Genomic DNA, 18,512 nt, shown 5'->3' with positions numbered 1-18,512 from the left:
CGTGTTGGTGAATAACGGAGTTAAATAAGTCAAATACGAGAATAGATTTTGAATACATATATTTTGAACACGCATTGATCTAGACAGGAAATCAGAGGGATGAAGCGAATAGAGGAGAGCGAAGCGAAAATGACATGCATTGGAGATAGAGGGTAAGCCAACTCTTATCAAGAGTTAATCAATATTTATACTCAGATAAAACTAAATGGCAGACTTGTAATAAATACGATAATAAGTGTACACACACATACGCTCATATGAAAATAGTCAGGGTTAATAAGTGAGCAATTAACAAGGTCAAAACGTGACTCATAATGGATAGGTAAATTGACTTGTCCTGAAGCTAGAATAAGGTAGGTATATGAGCTTAACATATCAACCGACACTACAGTATCATCTTATACTTTTTATTCCGCTAGTTTATTCATTTCTTTTGAATCATATTGTCTATCGTTAATCTTTTGTGGCAAAGCAAGGGCTGTATTTATACAATTGAAGAACATATGATCCTCAAAACAACTGTCAACCAATATCAAGGCAGTCCTACTGTATGGAGCTGAAACTTCGAGTACTACACCCATCGTCAAAAAGATACAAGTATTTATAAACAATTGTCTACATAAGATACTGAATGCCCGTTGACCTACTGTAGAGGACAAACCAACTTCGAGATGAATAGGAAATTAAGAAAAGACATTGGGAGTGGGTAGAACATACATTGAGGCAATCACCAAACTGCATCACGAAGCAAACCCTAACTTGGAATCATGAAGGTAAACGGAAAAGTGGAAGGCCGAAGAACATACTGTGTGAGAACTGTAAGCAGAAATGAAAAGGATGAATAGGAACTGGAAAGGATTGACAGAGACAGGGTTTGATGGAGAGGGGGTAACAGGAGTAAGTAAGTAAGTAAGTAGTCTTTTCTATTATCACACTGTTGTTAATTTTACTTCTATGGGATTTATCTTGATAGTTTCATCTTACTGTGGTAATATGAAGTGGTAACTTGAACTAATCCATGTATGTGTCCAGTTCTAGGTTGCCTGGGGTTGACTGATGTTTCAATCTCGTAAAACTTACTTCCAGTTCGGAAATATGATTCATATCCCTAGTGGTTTTTTAAAACCGATTATATGCCTATGTATTTGGTAAATGATTCGCAGAAATGGTTACTAATTGTATCGTATTGTATTCTACAGAATCCGATTAGCGTAAGAACAAGACAAAATGGAATTAGATACTACTTACTAAGCTAATGTGAATAAAGTCAGTAACTTTTGATGTTGTTTTACAATGATTTTTTCTCACATGACAGAGGTACAAGACATTACTTTCTAGCTGATTGTTCGTACAAAACATATGGGAACAAGACAACAATTATCTTTCAACAAAAGAAAACAAGAGATCAGGTAACTACGAAAAAAAAGCCTAATGTCTATCCATTAAAAAGTCATTTGACAGGAAACGGGACAAAGTTATATATAACTAAGGTCGTCTGATTTTCAAAGTAAAATCCATTCACAGTAACGATGATGAGCTGAGATCATGAACAAAAGCTGCTTAAAGTACAACTATGCAGTCAACTTGGAGACAGTATGCATAAAAGATGAACAATACAAACTGGTTAATAAATTATGATGGATATTATGTAAAGCATTCAAATGTGTCATTAATAGTACTGATCAACCGGCATCATCATAATGATAATACAAACAACATGGACAGTTATAGTCGTTAGAAAATTAATACATGGCTAACTAATATTTGCAGTCATTTGTTACAAAACGTGTGCTAGTCATTCACTCTTGTGTCAAAGTCATGTTTGTGATTGTAGATTGAGTCAGCCAGTCAGTCACAACGTAGAACTTCGTACATGCATACATCAGTTCGAGCTGCCATACCACACTAACACACAGATGAAGTTGTCGATTCAAATCCCATTGTGGTAGGAGCAGTAAGAGTATAAGCATTAATGTGAAAGATTAGGGTTTGAAGATGTTATTGAAGGAGTATAATACAGTGAAATAAATATAGAAAGTGAAAAAAAGAAAGGGACATGAAGAATTCAGAAGATTAGAATTTGGTAGAACACAAAGAGTGGATGCACCTCCCTATTGCAAACGATTTTGAGTCATGTCATTCAAGGTGTCTAACCATCGATTGCTATCATCTCGCTGATCCCAACCAGGTAGTCTACACCTACCAACATGACTCAGTCCATTGGTCAGTGACTTCATGGATTTGTGCCACGTTGGTTGTAGATTGAACAATTATAATAATAGTAAACTGTTATGAATGGGCTAGTGTAGTTCATTTATTTAGTGGTGTTTACAGATTTTTATCAATTTCATCGCACATTAACATAAGTTAACAATGTATATCATTGTATATCATCAACACAATAATCTACAGGTTAGGTGGTCAGTGTACAACCTGAATGTTTTGGATTCGACTCAGTGTCCAATCAGTCATGTAACCTCATTATTGGACGAGTTCCATATTGAGATGAAATACCTAAGTCTCTAATCGTGCATGGTAGTCATACGTACATACATATAACTCGAAGATGATTATTACAGTTAGTAAACATATACCATTACATTATTTATTCATTTATTTAAACACATAAATATTGGTACAAGGAAGCACCATATACATATGCGCCGCACAAATCTCATTGGATTTGCTTGAGAGTTGTGATACTGCTTAGGTGCCCAAACTGAGGCAGGTATTGTTCGTCGCGAGCAGGATTCGAACCTGCGCGGGGAAATTCCATTCGATTTCGAGTTCAACGCCTTAACCGCATGGCCATCGTGACCGCCATTACGTTGTTATAGTGATATTGTACTGATATAGTTACATTCAAAAAAATGAACTAACAAAAATCGATCATTGATTATACACATAAAAGTAAACATCTTCAATGAGTACAAATAAGACATTAAATTACTTTCTTAATACATGACAATAGGAAAAACATTTTTTTTCTTGTTTTTTCATTAGAAAAAAAAACTAAAAATGATTAAACTCATAATATCGATCGTTATTTTTCTTTTTTTTTTTAATCAAAGTGCAATGTGAATACAAATCACGGATTCGAAAATTAAAAAAAAAACATGACATCATACAAAATAGTTCGAAAGGTAATTGAATTGTGAATGATTATTATCTATTTTCATAGTTGAAATCATGAGTCAATTGAAGTTAGACCACCATGGAAAACCTGGAAGCACTGGACGACCGTTTCATCATATTGTGGGACAGATAAGCGAATTAAAAGTAACGGCAACCAATCAGAAAAGGGCATGGAAAAAATTGATCCACAAAACCCCCCTCTGATCTATTATCTATTTGTGTAACCAACCCTATTGATTAATGCATACATATGAATTATTGATTGTACGAATTAGTTAGGGAACACTTGAAATTCCTCAAACTTATTTATCTTACTAACCACTTGAGAAAATTTATTTAAACACATAAATATTGGTACAAAATGGGCACCAGATATATATGCGCCACACAAATCTCATTTGATTTGTGTGAGGAATGTGATACTGCCCAGATATCCAAACTGAAGCAGGTGATTTCCTTAGGGGGCCAAACCCGGAGCCTTCGACCTAAAGGGCTGATCCACAAGGCAGTGGAGCATCATGAGGAGATGCAGTCCCATGGTAGCCGGTGACTAGCCATTGATTCATAGCCCATTTTCCCTCAGGATACTGGAGGGACCATTGGTTTAGAATCAGGGTTTTCCAACTCCCCTAGGTGAACTTTCCGTGTCTACCAACCCGGTTAAAGCGCCGGACATTCACTTTTCGTCTTCTCAATTTCGTAAACAACAGTAGTGCCATGAGAAGGCCTTCCCTGGTACTGACTGTGTACGCGTGGTCATGTGAGAGTATTTGGAAAGGGAGAATGGACTCTTCCCACTCTCGGTCGTACCAGGGCATTTTGGGGCCCTTGAGAAAATATTAGTATCAGACAAAGTATGAAAGGAATTATAACCTTGATAAATCACAATTAACGATCATCAAGTAATAAACCTGTCTACTTCATTTTGTGAAAAGTTGTACAGTGAATCTGTCAGAATCTAAGATAGGTAAAGTGGAGTACGATAGTAGTAAATATGCAGTAAAATGTTGTTTCTTCATACAGTGAGTTCAAAGAATAAAGGTACAGTTCATGAACAAAAGTGAGCAAATGCAAATAAAAAAATGACACGCAAATAGTTTGAATAAAACAAGAATAAGGGGATTCGCTTTAGCTACAGACTAGAAAAGATGATTATTTACAATCGATTTACATAATTTATATCATATTTTCATAGTTGAAATCATGAGTCAATTGAAGCTAGACCACTATCGAAAACCTGAAAACACCGGACGGCCGTTTCGTCCTATTATGAGACTCCTCAGCAGTGTGCATCCACGATCCGGCAACCGCGAGATTCGAATCCAGGACCTACCAGTCTCGCACCGGAGCACTTAGCCGATAGACCACTGAGCCATCCAGCATCCAACGGTGTTGATGTCTAACTTCAACTGATCCACGAATATCATATTAATGAAGATCACAGAATAACGAAAACATGTATGGAAGAATTGTATCGTGAAAAAGTGGATTATTTATTGTTATTGTGAGAACTTCCGAAAAAAATTTAAAACACATGGAGACACGTCTCTATAGAATGGGTATTGAAGTTACGTAATAACAACCATAAAATTTGACAGAATAACATAGTAATATGAGTGAAACTCAAAAACACGTAAAAATAAAAAAGGAACTTGTCATTGTGAATATCAAGTATTACATAATTGAACAATGAGATATAGAGGTTACAAGGGTAGCGAGAGGTTTACAATTGTTTCATTCAGAATACATAAGTTTTATTATTATTATTTAAACACATAAACATAAGTACAAGGAGGCACTAAAAAGGTATGCGCCACATAAATTATTCGATTTGTGTGATAGCTGGGATAGTGCCTGGGTGCCTGAACCGAAGCAAGTGGTTTTCTTAGAGGGCCACACCCGAGGCCTTTGACATAAAAGTCTAGTCCACAAGACAGTGGAGCAATGTTAGAAGATGCAGTCTCATGGTAGCCGGTGACCAACAATAGGTTCATACGATTTTCGTTACCTCAGGATCCTGAATCCGGTGTTCACTATTGGTTTGGAATCAGAGTTTTCCAACTCCCCTAGTTGGATCCTCTGTATTCACTAATCCGGTTAAAGCGCCGAACATTAGCCTTCCGTCCTCTCAATTTCGTAAACACCCCCGCCGCGAGAAGGCAGTGAGTAGGACTTTCCTATCAGTGGCTGCATACGCGTGGCCATGTGAAAGCATATCACTCATTTACTAATGACAGGTATATGTAACCGAATTTCAGCCAGTTTCTGTGTGAGGACTAAACATACTACATGAATAACTGTCCGAAAAAATGCGGTAGGAACCCGTGATCCATTAATTTTCTGAGATAACTGAAGGTATAAAATTATGAACAACCCATTAAATTAGGTGTATTTTACAAACTCAGTATAAATCTTCATGTATTGAGTCGTCCAAATCATTCACTGAGAACAGCCGAAGTTCGTAAAATTACACAAATGCATTTTCATTTAACAGATTACGAAGAACCAAATATGGAGAGAGAGAAAAAAGGAAAAGTATTCAAAACAGTTTCTCGTCACACTAGTTAAGGGCGTTGACCTATTTTATAAAAATAGCGTGTACACTATAATGGACTTGTTTTGTTGTTGTTTCTTTGAAACTAGAGATTTTTAAACAGCTTCCATACATTTCCAGAGGAATACTCATTATTGAGTGAGAAACATGATTTTCGGCTGATGACATCGAATGATCTAAGAATTTTTTCTGAAATAGACCATAATTATATAATAGGCATTATGGAAGTTGTACACACCGCTCTACTTGCTTCACAGGTTGGTGGACACGGAAAGCCCACCTAGGGGAGTCGGAAAACCCTGATTCCAAACCAATCGTGCACATGGGTTGGCTCCAGTATCCTGAGTGAACAAATGGCATATGAACCAATATTTGGTGACCGGCTACCATGGGACTGCATCTCCTCACGATGCTCCACTGACTTGTGGATCAGATCTTTCGGTCAAAGGCTCAGGGTGTGGCCACCTAAGAAAACCACCTGCTTCAGTTTGGGCACCTGGGCAGTATCACAGCCCTCACACAAATCAAATGAGATTTGTGTGGCGCATATATATCTGGTAACCCCTTGTACCAATATTTATGTGTATAAATAAATAAATAGATAAAACTTGCTTCACATGGTAGACAGAATCAGTGAATAAACTCAGTGAAAAAAGAGCACTGTCGCATATGATACTAATAGTTGGTTGAGCACTATCAAGGAAAAGAATACGTACACGGAAAAATAGTGGTAGAAAACTAAGGTATGTAACCTTTTCGGTCAGATAATGTCACCATTAAACCCCATTTAGACAAAAAGATAAGAATATATAATTAATGTCCGATTGATACATTACATCAATCATTAAATACAATATGCCTCCAAATGCCCTGGTACGGCCGAGAGTGGGGAGAGTCAGCTCTCCCTCTCGAAATGCTCTCACATGGCCAGCGAATATATAGCCTCTGACAGGGAAGTCCTACTCACTACATTCTCGTGGCCGGGGTGTTTACAAAATTGAGAGGACGAAAAGCGAATGTCCGGCGCTTTAACCGGGTTGGTGGATATAGAGGATCCACCTAGGGGAGTTGGGAAACCCTGATTCCAAACCAATGGTGCACATGGGCTCCAGTATCCTGAGGGAACAAATGGCGTATGAATGAATCGTTGATCACCGGCTACCATGGGGATGCATCTCCTCACGATGCTCCACTGACTTGTGGATCAGATCTTTCGGTCAAAGGCCCTGGGTGTGAGCCCCTAAGAAAACCACCTGCTTCAGTTTGGGCACCTGGGCAGTATCACAGCCCTCAAGCAAATCGAATGAGATTTGTGTGGCGCATATATATCTGGTGCCCATTTTGTACCAATATTTATGTGTTTAAATAAATAAATACAATATGTATTGAATAGGTAATGACTCAATTGTCAAGGTACTCTATATTCATTGGGTATGCTTTGGAACTGATCTACGCAATTATAGGCTGCCGACCAGGGTTCTTCAACGAACTCTGTTTTAGCCCATTCTTTCCAATGTTTCCAAGCACTACTCATTATTATTCTGATGTCCTCCTCCAATTCTTGACGCAATGTGTTTTAGGTTTGTCACTTTTCCTTTTGCCTTCAGGATTCCAAGTCAGGTTTTGTCTCATGGTGTAATTTAATGATTTCCTTAATGAATGTCCTCTCATCTCCAGTGTCTTTTCTCATTTTCCTCTTTAGCGATCTACACTATAACTATGTCGAATTATTCACTCAAGTCGTTTTACTAAGCTTTCATCTCACAAAAATTACACTAAAACGTGCATAATAAATCCGTACTAGGCAAACAAGTTACTTGATGGATATTCCCATAATACACTGACATCAACCGTACGTCTCTTCCTAATTCTCCAGCTGATGTTATCTTAAAAAGTTTCAAGCTTAACATTGAACCCACAATGGCGATAAAAACGATAACAGTTCAGTCTCAAATATACATTTGACATTCACCAGATGGTGGATTTGACCTCAATTGATAGGATTCAACCTATGACTGTATCACAACACCATTACAATGTTAGACAATTGCCACATAGAAATTAGTAAATGCATGCACGCACGCACATGTACACACGCACATTCATATATATGTATATACACACAAATTTATTGATTATTCTGAGGGCAGAGGATTTGATTAACCCGTTTGACTCATACAATCCAATGTGGATTAATTCAGCACTTCAACAATGAAGAGAAAAAAAAAGAACAGGGTAGAGAATTAGAAGAACAAAGATTCCTCCTAGATAGATAGATAGATAGAATGACGAACAAAGGCACTTTATTCATAGTTCAAATGAATAAAGACATTATTTTATAAAATAAATAGAAATCAGTCACCAGAAAGAAGACAAAAAGGGGGAAGAGGCAAAAATTAGAAATGGGACAACAAAGAAACGCACATGAATGAAAGATATTGAAATGGTTAGGTTATAAGGTTGGACTACGGTCAACACATCAGAAATTGTAGAAACATCTTTATGAATAATGAATAAGACCCTTGCATATGACCTGTAAATGTTCAGGTCAATGGAGGAGTATGCAAAAACTATATTGAAACTATAGCGAATGAATTATGATAAAGGATATAGAAATATTCAACGAATGCAAAAATATGGTAAGTAGTGGAATTCAGGGCGCACGTTTCGTCCTATTTGGGACTCGTCAGCTGGATGTACCTGCATCTCAGAGTTGATGTTCACTCTGGGACTCGAACCTAGTACCTTTCGCTTCAAACGCCATCGCGTTATCCACTCGGCCACTGAGTCCTGATAGCCACTTGCTTGTGAGATGGGGTGAAGTTTAAATTCATTTAGTATTGTTCGTTTGAATCTACCCATCGATGTGTTAGGACTGCAACTGGTTAAAAGAATGAATTTGTGGAATGACGTAAGACTATTTTGAAACAAGACATCTAAATGAGAATAAAAAAGTAAATGCATCTCCCTAATTGAGACTGATTCTCAGTAATGTCACTTAACATCTTCAGTCATCCATAACAATCATCACAGACCACAAGCAAGTAGCCTGTATCTAACAACCTAGCTCAGATCAACAGTCAATGACTAAATGAATTGCTACCACGTTTTGTTTTGGCCTACCCTAGAACTACTATTATACCATCGATGTATTACTGAACTTATGCAAACCAAAACAGAGTACGATTATCTACCAAGAAAAATCGAGTCTGAAACAAATGATGGATATAGAACAAGTATGAATCTAGAGCTCCAAAAGAAACAAGCAAAAGTGATAAACGAATTACAAGCTATATTAAGATAAACTTGATTAGGATTTTGGTTTAAGCCGACTAACTAACATAATACTGCGTATGTACTAACAACCAACAACCGGTACTTATCACACAAACACACAAAGCAGTTATCAATTACTTCAAACCCTATAAAGCATTCATTACGATATAATTAAAAACAACTTATTTTAAAGATTTGAATGAATCTATAAAATAGCCAGTCACTTAGTCAAAAACAACTGAAGTGAAGCCAGTGACTAATCAGTCTAAATACCCTAATCTTATAAGTCATTCGTGGGGAGAATATCACAAGAGTAACGTCTCAGATTGTAAAAACTAAGTGACAAGGTTAAGAATTCCATTGAGAACACAATTTACGCTATGCTGACGAATGTCAGCTAGCATAAAACTACACATTCAAGGTTTACTGCCCACTACCTACAACCACTTAGCACTGAAGTGAAGTCAGGGAGCATAATTTAACGGTTGCGAATACAGAAACTACAACATAGATAAACAAAGCTGAAAATAACAAACTATTTACATTTTAGTATGTACAAATAACTGGAGTTTCTTAAAAGCCAACTATGATCATCAACAGTACAGAGCAGCCTTTTTATGAGATTGGAAGTGAGTAAACTATTGATAATAATAGGACGAAAAGGCCGTCCAGTGTTTCCAGGTTTTCCATGGTGGTCTAGCTTCAATTGACTCATGCTTTCAACTATGAAAAATACCAAATCTCCACAAAACCCCTATTGATAATAAATTTTGCTTCCAGCGACCATACCGATAACACACACACACACACACAACCAATAGCTAGTTATATTAGAATTTTTAATTTTTGGTGACAAGTTACCACTTTACGTATAGTGTATATACAGTTCTTTCCCAGGAAGTGTATGTTTCCTGCATAACATAGATCATACATTATTAGCCGAAATGTACATGATCTATCAGAATTTCTAATTCATTTAACTCTGTTATCACCTATAGATTTATGTATACGACTGTAATCCACATTTCCTTTGCTTATGAGAGAACAAGACAAACAAACAAGGTTTCAAAAAAACTGAAAACTTGTATGCATATTAAAATATCATTTTAAAACAAACCTACAACGAATCGATTGTACGAGGACACATTATCCTATGAATGTTTTAAATTTGGAGATGTACTGCATTTATCATGCAATAAGCACATCATTTCAATAATCTACATGGGCTCCAGTATCCTGATGGAACAAATGATGTATGAATCAATCGTTGGTCACCGGCTACCATGGGACTGCATCTCCTTACGATGCTCCACTGACTTGTGGATCAGACCTTTAGGTTGAAGGCTCCGGGTGTGGCACCCTAAGAAAATCATCTGCTTCAGTTTGGACACCTGGGCAGTATCACATCCCTCAAACAAATCGAATGAGATTTGTGCGGCGCATATGTATCTGGTGCTTCCTTGTACCAATATTTGTTTTTAAATAAATAAATAAATCTATGAACGACTGCAATTGGTCATTTTGTATTCAATTATCCCTTGAAATTGGTGTAAGTGGAGTCGTTTTAGATATTCCTTATCTTCAGTTTATTTCATACTAACCGGATTTATCCCTTCGTCTATGTAACTACCATGCTGAAATAAATAATAATACTTGCTCCCACTGTAATAATGTGACGTATACCAGCTCAGTCAGGTACTTGACTGATGGTTGTCGATCTACATTGAATATAGATACGTACTCGATTAACCCTGAAAAATTCATCTTCACAACAAATTAATTAGTCATTAATTACAATTCTATATAATAGGAACTCCGTCTGTAGCTCCTCAGGGAGCTACTGTCGGTCCCAAACCCGGGTAAAGGAGGAGGGTTAGGCATATGGTTAGCGACCCCATCCTGTAGAAAACGAACTCGCTAAAAAAACGTTAACCGGAAAAAAATTATTCAAACCTATATAATAGGATATGTCCCATATTCGTTACTTGAAGTTTACGGATAATCTGGAGTTATTCAGTTATAAACGACAAAGAGCTTGATACAAATGTGCAACATAATAAGCATTGTAAAATCCGAATAATTGTGATCACTAGTGAACAACTCTAGTAGTTAAGTGTTGCAGGAATAATAATCATACTATAAACAGAAAATATAATAAACTACATTCATTTCACTTAATTGTGTGAGAGCTATGATACTGACCAGACCGAAGCAGGTGGTTTTCTTAGGGGGTCACACCCTGAGCCTTTGACCTAAAGGTCTGATCCACAAGGCACTAGAGCATCGTGAGGAGATGCAGTCCCATGATAGCCGGTGACCAACGATTGATTCATACGCCATTTGTTCCCTCAGAATCCTGCAGTCCATGTGTACCATTGGTTTGGAATCACGGTTATCCAACTCCCCTAGGTGGATCCTCTGTATCCACTAACTCGGTGAAAGCGCCGGACATTCGCTTTTCGTCCTCTCAATTTCGTAAACAACACCGCCGCGAGAAGGCAGTGAGTAGGTCTTCCTTGGCAGAGGCTTTGTGGGAGTGGCCGTGTGGGAATCAAATACTGAGTAATAGTTAGTCCCTTCATTAAGTCTTTCGGATATCGGGACTCAATGAGTATCTGAATTATAGTGCAAAGCGAAAACCGATCTTGATTTTATCCGTAATTGCACTGTTACACACTGATATCCGAACGACCAATAATTAGTCATATAACACCAAAAATAAGCCAAATTAATGGTTTAATTGGATGTTTTACAATAGGTACATCATCTCATAAAACTAAGATTGAAATAATGACTTACCATGTAAACGTAAAGTACTTTCATGACACGAATCATTTGGTGTAACTTGACGTGAAATTGATTTATTTGTAGATGCTGGAGCAGAATGTCGATCAATTGGATAAACATATGTTGGTGAAGAATGATAAGTATTATGTGTGAAATCTCCATTTACTTTAGGTATATTAGAGCTTGGTCGTCTAGATTCACATAACATATTAGAATTAACTATCCCAATATCTGTATCAGATTTCGGATCTAAACCATTATGATGTTCAGTGGAATGATGATCCAACATCATCGTCATCATCATTGTTATTAGATTAAATTAAATCCCAGGTTTTGTATTATTATTATTATCAATTCACAATCTAATTGTAAGGATTACTACTCCTGAGATGAGATTTTGAGAGGCGACAAACAAAATGTCGCAGATGTGAAAACAGCAAAAAACCACCTTAGTGACGCAAAAACAAACAACAACAACAGAATTTCACGCCCAAAAAATTCTTTAGTCAGGACAATGATAATAATTCTCACAGGCCAAATTGACTGTCCCGATCACATGTATACACATGTAACAGACAGATAACAATCACATGCAAACAAACACATAGTCGATATATATATATACATGACATATATCAATATACATACAAAATATGTAGTCAGACAGGAAGATAGCACAACATGTACCCTCAACTCTAAATTTTGATTCGTTACCCATATTATCGTTATCTGACCCACTCCCCTAGCTCAAAAAGAAAGCCTGCGTGTCTTCATTGTTCATTTTGTCGTATCCGAATAGCTCACACAATATAATTTGAGTTTTTATTGGTTAATAAAAAAGGGTCATGAATGTCATGGTAACGCCCATTATTTCTATTGGTTAGTCTGGATTATCATGTAGGGTCAGCATGGTAATTTACATGTGATTGTCCATAAGAATTGGCCCACCAATGTGGTTTTCTCGGTTTAGGTCGTAATTTCGATAGTTTATATGCTTTGTTGAATAAGGTTAACATATGTTTATAGTTTAACCATCAATAGTGCTGTGCTTTCCACCATTTGTCCAAGTATTCGAGTTTGTTATAACAGCTTTGTTCACCACTTACACTAAAAGGTGTAGACGTTTATTTTCCTGGGGACGCATTTGATTGTTTGAAAGGTATGCAGTATGGTTTACTTCTCTGGTAATAAAGCGATTATTATTATTCCTAAAAAACTGTTCGCGACTTTTCGTATTTCAACCATTAATTCGAATGTTGATGATAGTCGTATGAACAGTTCCTGAGTCATTTGGCCATACGCAGTAACTTGTAACGATTTACTATAGTAGTTCGACTCAATTCATAGGTTCCCCAACAGTACAATAGCATGGATTGATTATACAATAGTCTAAATGTTAAAACACCACTACCGTGACAGGAAGTTATAGGTTTGATCTCCGACGTGGTCATGTGTGCGTACTGCTACTGATTAGTCCCGTAGTGAAGCGAGACCTTTGCTCAGTATTCGTGGTTCTAATTAACGAGTTCCAGTACGCATGACATAAAATCGCTTCAAATCTCAGTAATCACAAATGAAGTCCCAGAGCAAACATCAACTCTGGAATTCAGATACATCCGGAACGAAACATGGGTCCTGGGTTCCACTGTTAGCTACCATCCGTCTCTGCTCATAATGCCTGTGACTTAATGGTGATTTCGAGGCAATCCACACAGGATGCATATATGCCAAAAATCGAAATGACAAATTGCATACATACTAAGACTTGTGACATAGTAGTATGCCAAGACAATCGCTCAAGATTCACGTATAGGAAGAAGGCATGAACAATTAAAGTTCAAAATATAAATAATGGGAGGTCAGTAACCTTCATTAATATTCGAAGATTAAAATAAAATAAGCTTTAGGATAGTGAGAAATAATCATAGCCTACATTTCTACTTCATGTAGATAATGTTACTTCCGGATTGGGTTGCATCGGCACCTGAACTAATGATAGGGAGTGAAGTAGTTGAGCGTGTTGACTGCTTCACTTATCTTGGGAGTCTCATCAGCCCTTGTGGTCTGGTGTGTGAAGAAATCTCAGCACGGATACAGAAGGCTCGTCTAGCTTTCTCCAACTTGCGTCATTTATGGCGTAGGCGAGATATCCGTCTAGCAACAAAAGGATGGGTTTACTGTGCAGCAGTTCGTTCCGTCCTACTTTATGGCAGTGAAACATGGCCGATAAGAGTAGAGGATATTCGTAGGCTACTAGTATTTGATCATAGGTGTCTTCGACGCATTGCTCGTATATCCTGGGACCATCAAATAAGTAATGCAGTTGTTAGGAAACGGGTACTGGGTAAGGATGGCAAATCGATTGATGAAGTAGTGAAACTTCATCAGTTGAGATGGCTGGGACATGTGTTACGTATACCCAACCACCGACTGCCTCGATGTGCAATGTTTTATAGTGTAGGAGTAGGTTGGAAGAAAGCTAGGGGCGGCCAGACCAAAACATGGCATAAATCCATGAAGTCACAGACAAGTGGACTGAGTCATGTTGGTAGGTGTAGACTACCTGGTTGGGATTCGCGAGATGATAGCAATCGATGGTTAGAGACCTTGAATGACATGGCTCAAAATCCTTTGCAATGGCGAAGGTGTATCCACTCATTGTGTTCTCCCAAAAACTCTAATCTTCTGAATTCTTTATGTCTCTTTCGTTTTTCTTCTTTCAAATTTATTTCATTGAATTATACTCCTTCAATAACATCAAACCCTAATCTTTCCGATTACTGTTTATACTCTTACTACTTCTACCAATATGGGGTTTGAATCGACAACTGCATCTGTGTGTTAATGTGGTATGGCAGCTCGAACTGATGTATGTACGTACGAAGTTCTACGTTGTGACTGACTGACTGAATCTAATTATAAAACTTTCAGTGTTGTTCCTAGGCCTCAGCATAAGCTTCAAAACAATTAGTTTATCATAATTTCTTCACAATTGTCTAAAATTTATTGATATCCCATTAGTAACTTTGTAAACTATTTTTTTCTCAGTAATTATGATATCATAGTTTACTTTTGACTTATTGTGTTCCCTTATGTAATCTATATCATTACAATCATTCAATCACAAACTTTCTTGATTAGTTTAGTGTTCTTCATACATGTGTGTGACCACATTAACGTATACCGTGATAAGGGGGTTGTTTGTGGAGATTTTTAGTAATTTTTATATATCGTTGAAATCATGAGTCCTGGGTTCGAATCTCTCGAGGCGGGATCGTGGATGCACACTGCTGAGGAGTCTTACAGTAGGACGAAACGGCCGTCCAGTGCTTCCAGGTTTTCGATGGTGGTCTAGCTTCAATTGACTCATGATCTCAACTATATATATAGCGTGATAGTTCATTATCTGTATTAATTCGAAAATATTCTATGTGTTTTTCACATGATTAGCAAAGATAGATAGTGACTAATAGTGGAATTCAGGACGCGCGTTTCGTGCTATTTGGGACTCGTCAGCTGGATGTACTTGTATCTCAGAGTAGATGTTCACTTCTGGACTAGGACCCAGTCGCTTCAAACGCCATCACGTCCTGGATTCCACTGCTAGCCACTATCCATCTTTGCTTACCATGCTTGTGAATTTAGGCTATATCGAAGCAATACGCACAGTATGCACATATGGCCAATAAGAGACTGACCAGCTGCAGTCCTAAACATCAATGGGAAGATTCAAACAAACAATACTAAGTGAATGTTTTTCATATGTTTTGAAAAGACCAAGAACAAAGATTTTCGCTAGAATCTGTTTTTTACTCTTTACAAAATGATAAAGAGAACTATGTATGTATTAAATTTTCCATTCATTTCCTAATTTCTGAAGTGGTAGTTGGTCGATTCACTGAACATGTTTTTTTTTGATGAAATTGCCGGGAGGTAATCAGTTTTTTTTTAGGGTAAAGGAGAGAGAAGACAGGATGGAACATTTAGGATTTTTTTCATTAAATTAAATAGACAGGAATTGTAATAATTAAAAAAAAACATTTTTCAAATGAATATTTGGGAAAAAACTAACGATTGTTGAATATAGTTATACTAAGGCTACTATGGGATTGATTGTATTAAAGTCTAACCAGGAACGCTAACCGCCAGTGACTTTTTTCTAGATCAATTTTTTCCATGCCATTTTCTGATTGGTTGCCGTTACTTTTAATTGCCTTATCTGTCCCATAATAGGACGAAACGGCCGTCCAGTGCTTCCAAGTTTTCGATGGTGGTCTAACTTCATTTGACTCATGATTTCAACTATGAAAATACTGTTTCAAGTTCTTCTGTTAGAATATCATTTTTTTCTTACACTTCGTTCTCGCTTTGTGTTAGCAGGAAACTATTGAAATGTTTTTTGCCAGCTGCCATTATTGAATCCTCAATGGAACTGTTTGTATTAGAATAGCTCAGTTGTTCTTTTATTTATTTATTTATTTATTCATTTATTTATTTATTTATTTAAACACATACATATTGGTACAAAGGGGCACCAGATACATATGCACCACAAACAATCTGTTGATGGCGGTCAATTTTTCGGCCACTGAAAAGTAAGATAGGATTGGCGCAGACCAGGGCATGATCAGACTCCAGATCGGTACTCCAAAAGGAGCGGCAGTCTTGTAGACAACCACGCCAGCGGTAGCTGACCGCGATGTGATCAATCTGAGTCCAGGCTTGAGATGCAGAGGGAGGACGCCAGGTGGCACACCGGCGATGACTGTGTCGGAAGTTAGTGCTAGCCAGAAACAGGTTGTAGTCTGTGCACAGTTGCAGCAAACGGTCCCCGTTATCTGTGCTGCGACCAATAAGTCCCCATCGGCCACCTAAACGACTCTCTTCTGTGGCTAGACGCCCGACCTGTGCATTCAAGTCTCCGGCTAATACTACAATATCTGTCGAACGCGCTTTCTGAAGAAGAACAGTTAAATGGTGGTAGAACTCACCCTTGGTTGCATCCAAGCTGCAATCTGTCAGGGGCATAGGCGGAGATGACGAAAGACATCGTTTTTCACGCCGATTTCTTCTCACTTTGATGGAACTTTCTAATCTGACAGCACATAACCAACTGTTAATGGGGACCCAGTCGATTAGTGCTGCCTCAGCTCTAGCGCTTAGTGCAACACCAACGCCAGCAAGACCAGACGAAGATGCCACAGGGTAAACGCACGTGTAACAAGCTTTTTGAGTGGACAGATGGAGAGCGAATTTGTAGTACTTCACTAGAGTCTTGAATACGGGTCTCGGATAGACAACAAACGTCAACATTAAGACCTTCTAAAGACATAGCCAGCCCTATCTGTTGTCCGATCTGCATTAGTGTGCGAACGTTGAAGGAAGCCAGCTTGAACGGCGTACGTGGTTTCGGAAAGACTGCTTCAGTATTCGTAATCGGTGGAAGCATGTACTTTCAACCAGACAGCGACTAGAGATCGTTTAGATAGGACAGAGTTTCCACCATGAGCGAGCTACTGCATAGGTTGAAAAGAAAGGATACACAAATTGTGAATAAAAGGGAGTGAATAAGCGACATGGTAAATAATAATAATGATAATAATAATAATAATAATGTGAATTGTCTGGCATATAAAAAGCACATGAATAAGATTGTCAGTAGAAATCATCATTTCATTTATTTGTGTGAGGGCTATGATACTGACCAGGTGTCAAAACTGAAGTAGGTGGTTTCCTTGGGGGGCCACACCTGAAGCCTTTGACCTAAAGGTCTAACCCACAAGGCAGTGAAGCATCGTGAGGAGATGCAGTAACATGGTAGCCGGTGACCAACAATTGGTTCATATACCATTTGTTCCCTCAGGATACTGGAGCCCATGTACACTATTGGTTTGGAATCAGGGTTTTACAACTTCCCTAGGTGGACATTTCGTGTCCACTAACCCGGTTAAAGCGCCGGACATTCGCTTTTCGTCCTCTCAATTCCGTAAACAACAGTAATGCCAAGAGAAGGCAGTGAGTAGGTCTTCCCTGACAGAGGCTATATACGCGTGGCCATGTGAGAGCATTTGGAGAGGGATAGCGGACTCTCCCTACTCTCGGCCGTACCAGGGCATTGTTGTTCTTTATTTGCAATTATCTCAGCCCAATGGGGAACCACAATATACGTAATCTTTTTTGGAACATATACTTTTGTTATATCCCAATATATAGAAAAATTGTATTTCTGACGTTTGGTGACTCAATGAAAGCCACTCCTTCAGAGTAAATGAATGACCAACATTAAATCAACACAATTTTAAACTTGTGTTGATTTACTCTATTCAATGATCATTTTATTTGAAACTATCGAGTCCAACCTTGGTATTGATACCTATAATCGTTTGTGATCAAGATAGTGCCAAGTTGTACCAACGAATTTTTTGATTGAGATGAATGTTAGATTACCATTGAAAAACTGGAAGTACTGGATGACCGTTTCATCCTAGTAGGGGACTCCTCAGCAATACTCACCCGCGATCCCACACACGGGACTCGAACACAGGACCTATCGGTCTCAAGCATGGACTCTTAACCTCTAGACAACTGAACCGGTATCCTAACCTTCGTGGATTGGCTGGATTTAGACGTTAATACCATTGGACGCCGGTTCAGTTGTCTAGAAGTTAAGCGTTCATGCCCGAGACCTATAGGTCCTGTGTTCGAGTCCCGTGTGCGGGATCATGGATGAGCACTGATGTGGAGTTCCCTACTAGAACGA

General features: G+C 38.1%; 1 protein-coding gene and 2 non-coding genes across 3 annotated transcripts in view; all 3 read right to left on the bottom strand.

Annotated features, from left to right (window-relative positions):
• The window catches only part of Smp_131780 (bruno-like rna binding protein), a 36,875-nt gene extending 24,811 nt beyond the window's left edge, over positions 1-12,064 (bottom strand). The window contains exon 1 of the mRNA XM_018791297.1: positions 11,765-12,064. Within this exon, the coding sequence (XP_018645511.1) occupies positions 11,765-12,056 (292 nt within the window). The 5' untranslated portion in view covers positions 12,057-12,064. The remainder of the gene's footprint in view (positions 1-11,764) is intronic.
• Positions 2,738-2,818, bottom strand: Smp_tRNA_02244_Ser_CGA.1.1. The gene has a single exon. It is a non-coding gene (tRNA).
• Smp_tRNA_02117_Pseudo_TTG.1.1 lies at positions 8,410-8,476 on the bottom strand. The gene has a single exon. It is a non-coding gene (tRNA).
• Positions 12,065-18,512: the final 6,448 nt, after the last annotated feature.

This window comes from Schistosoma mansoni (genome assembly GCF_000237925.1).
Source record: "Schistosoma mansoni, WGS project CABG00000000 data, chromosome 3 unplaced supercontig 0105, strain Puerto Rico, whole genome shotgun sequence".
In the NCBI taxonomy this organism is placed as follows: domain Eukaryota; kingdom Metazoa; phylum Platyhelminthes; class Trematoda; order Strigeidida; family Schistosomatidae; genus Schistosoma; species Schistosoma mansoni.
This window is presented reverse-complemented; position numbering and strand designations above follow the sequence as displayed.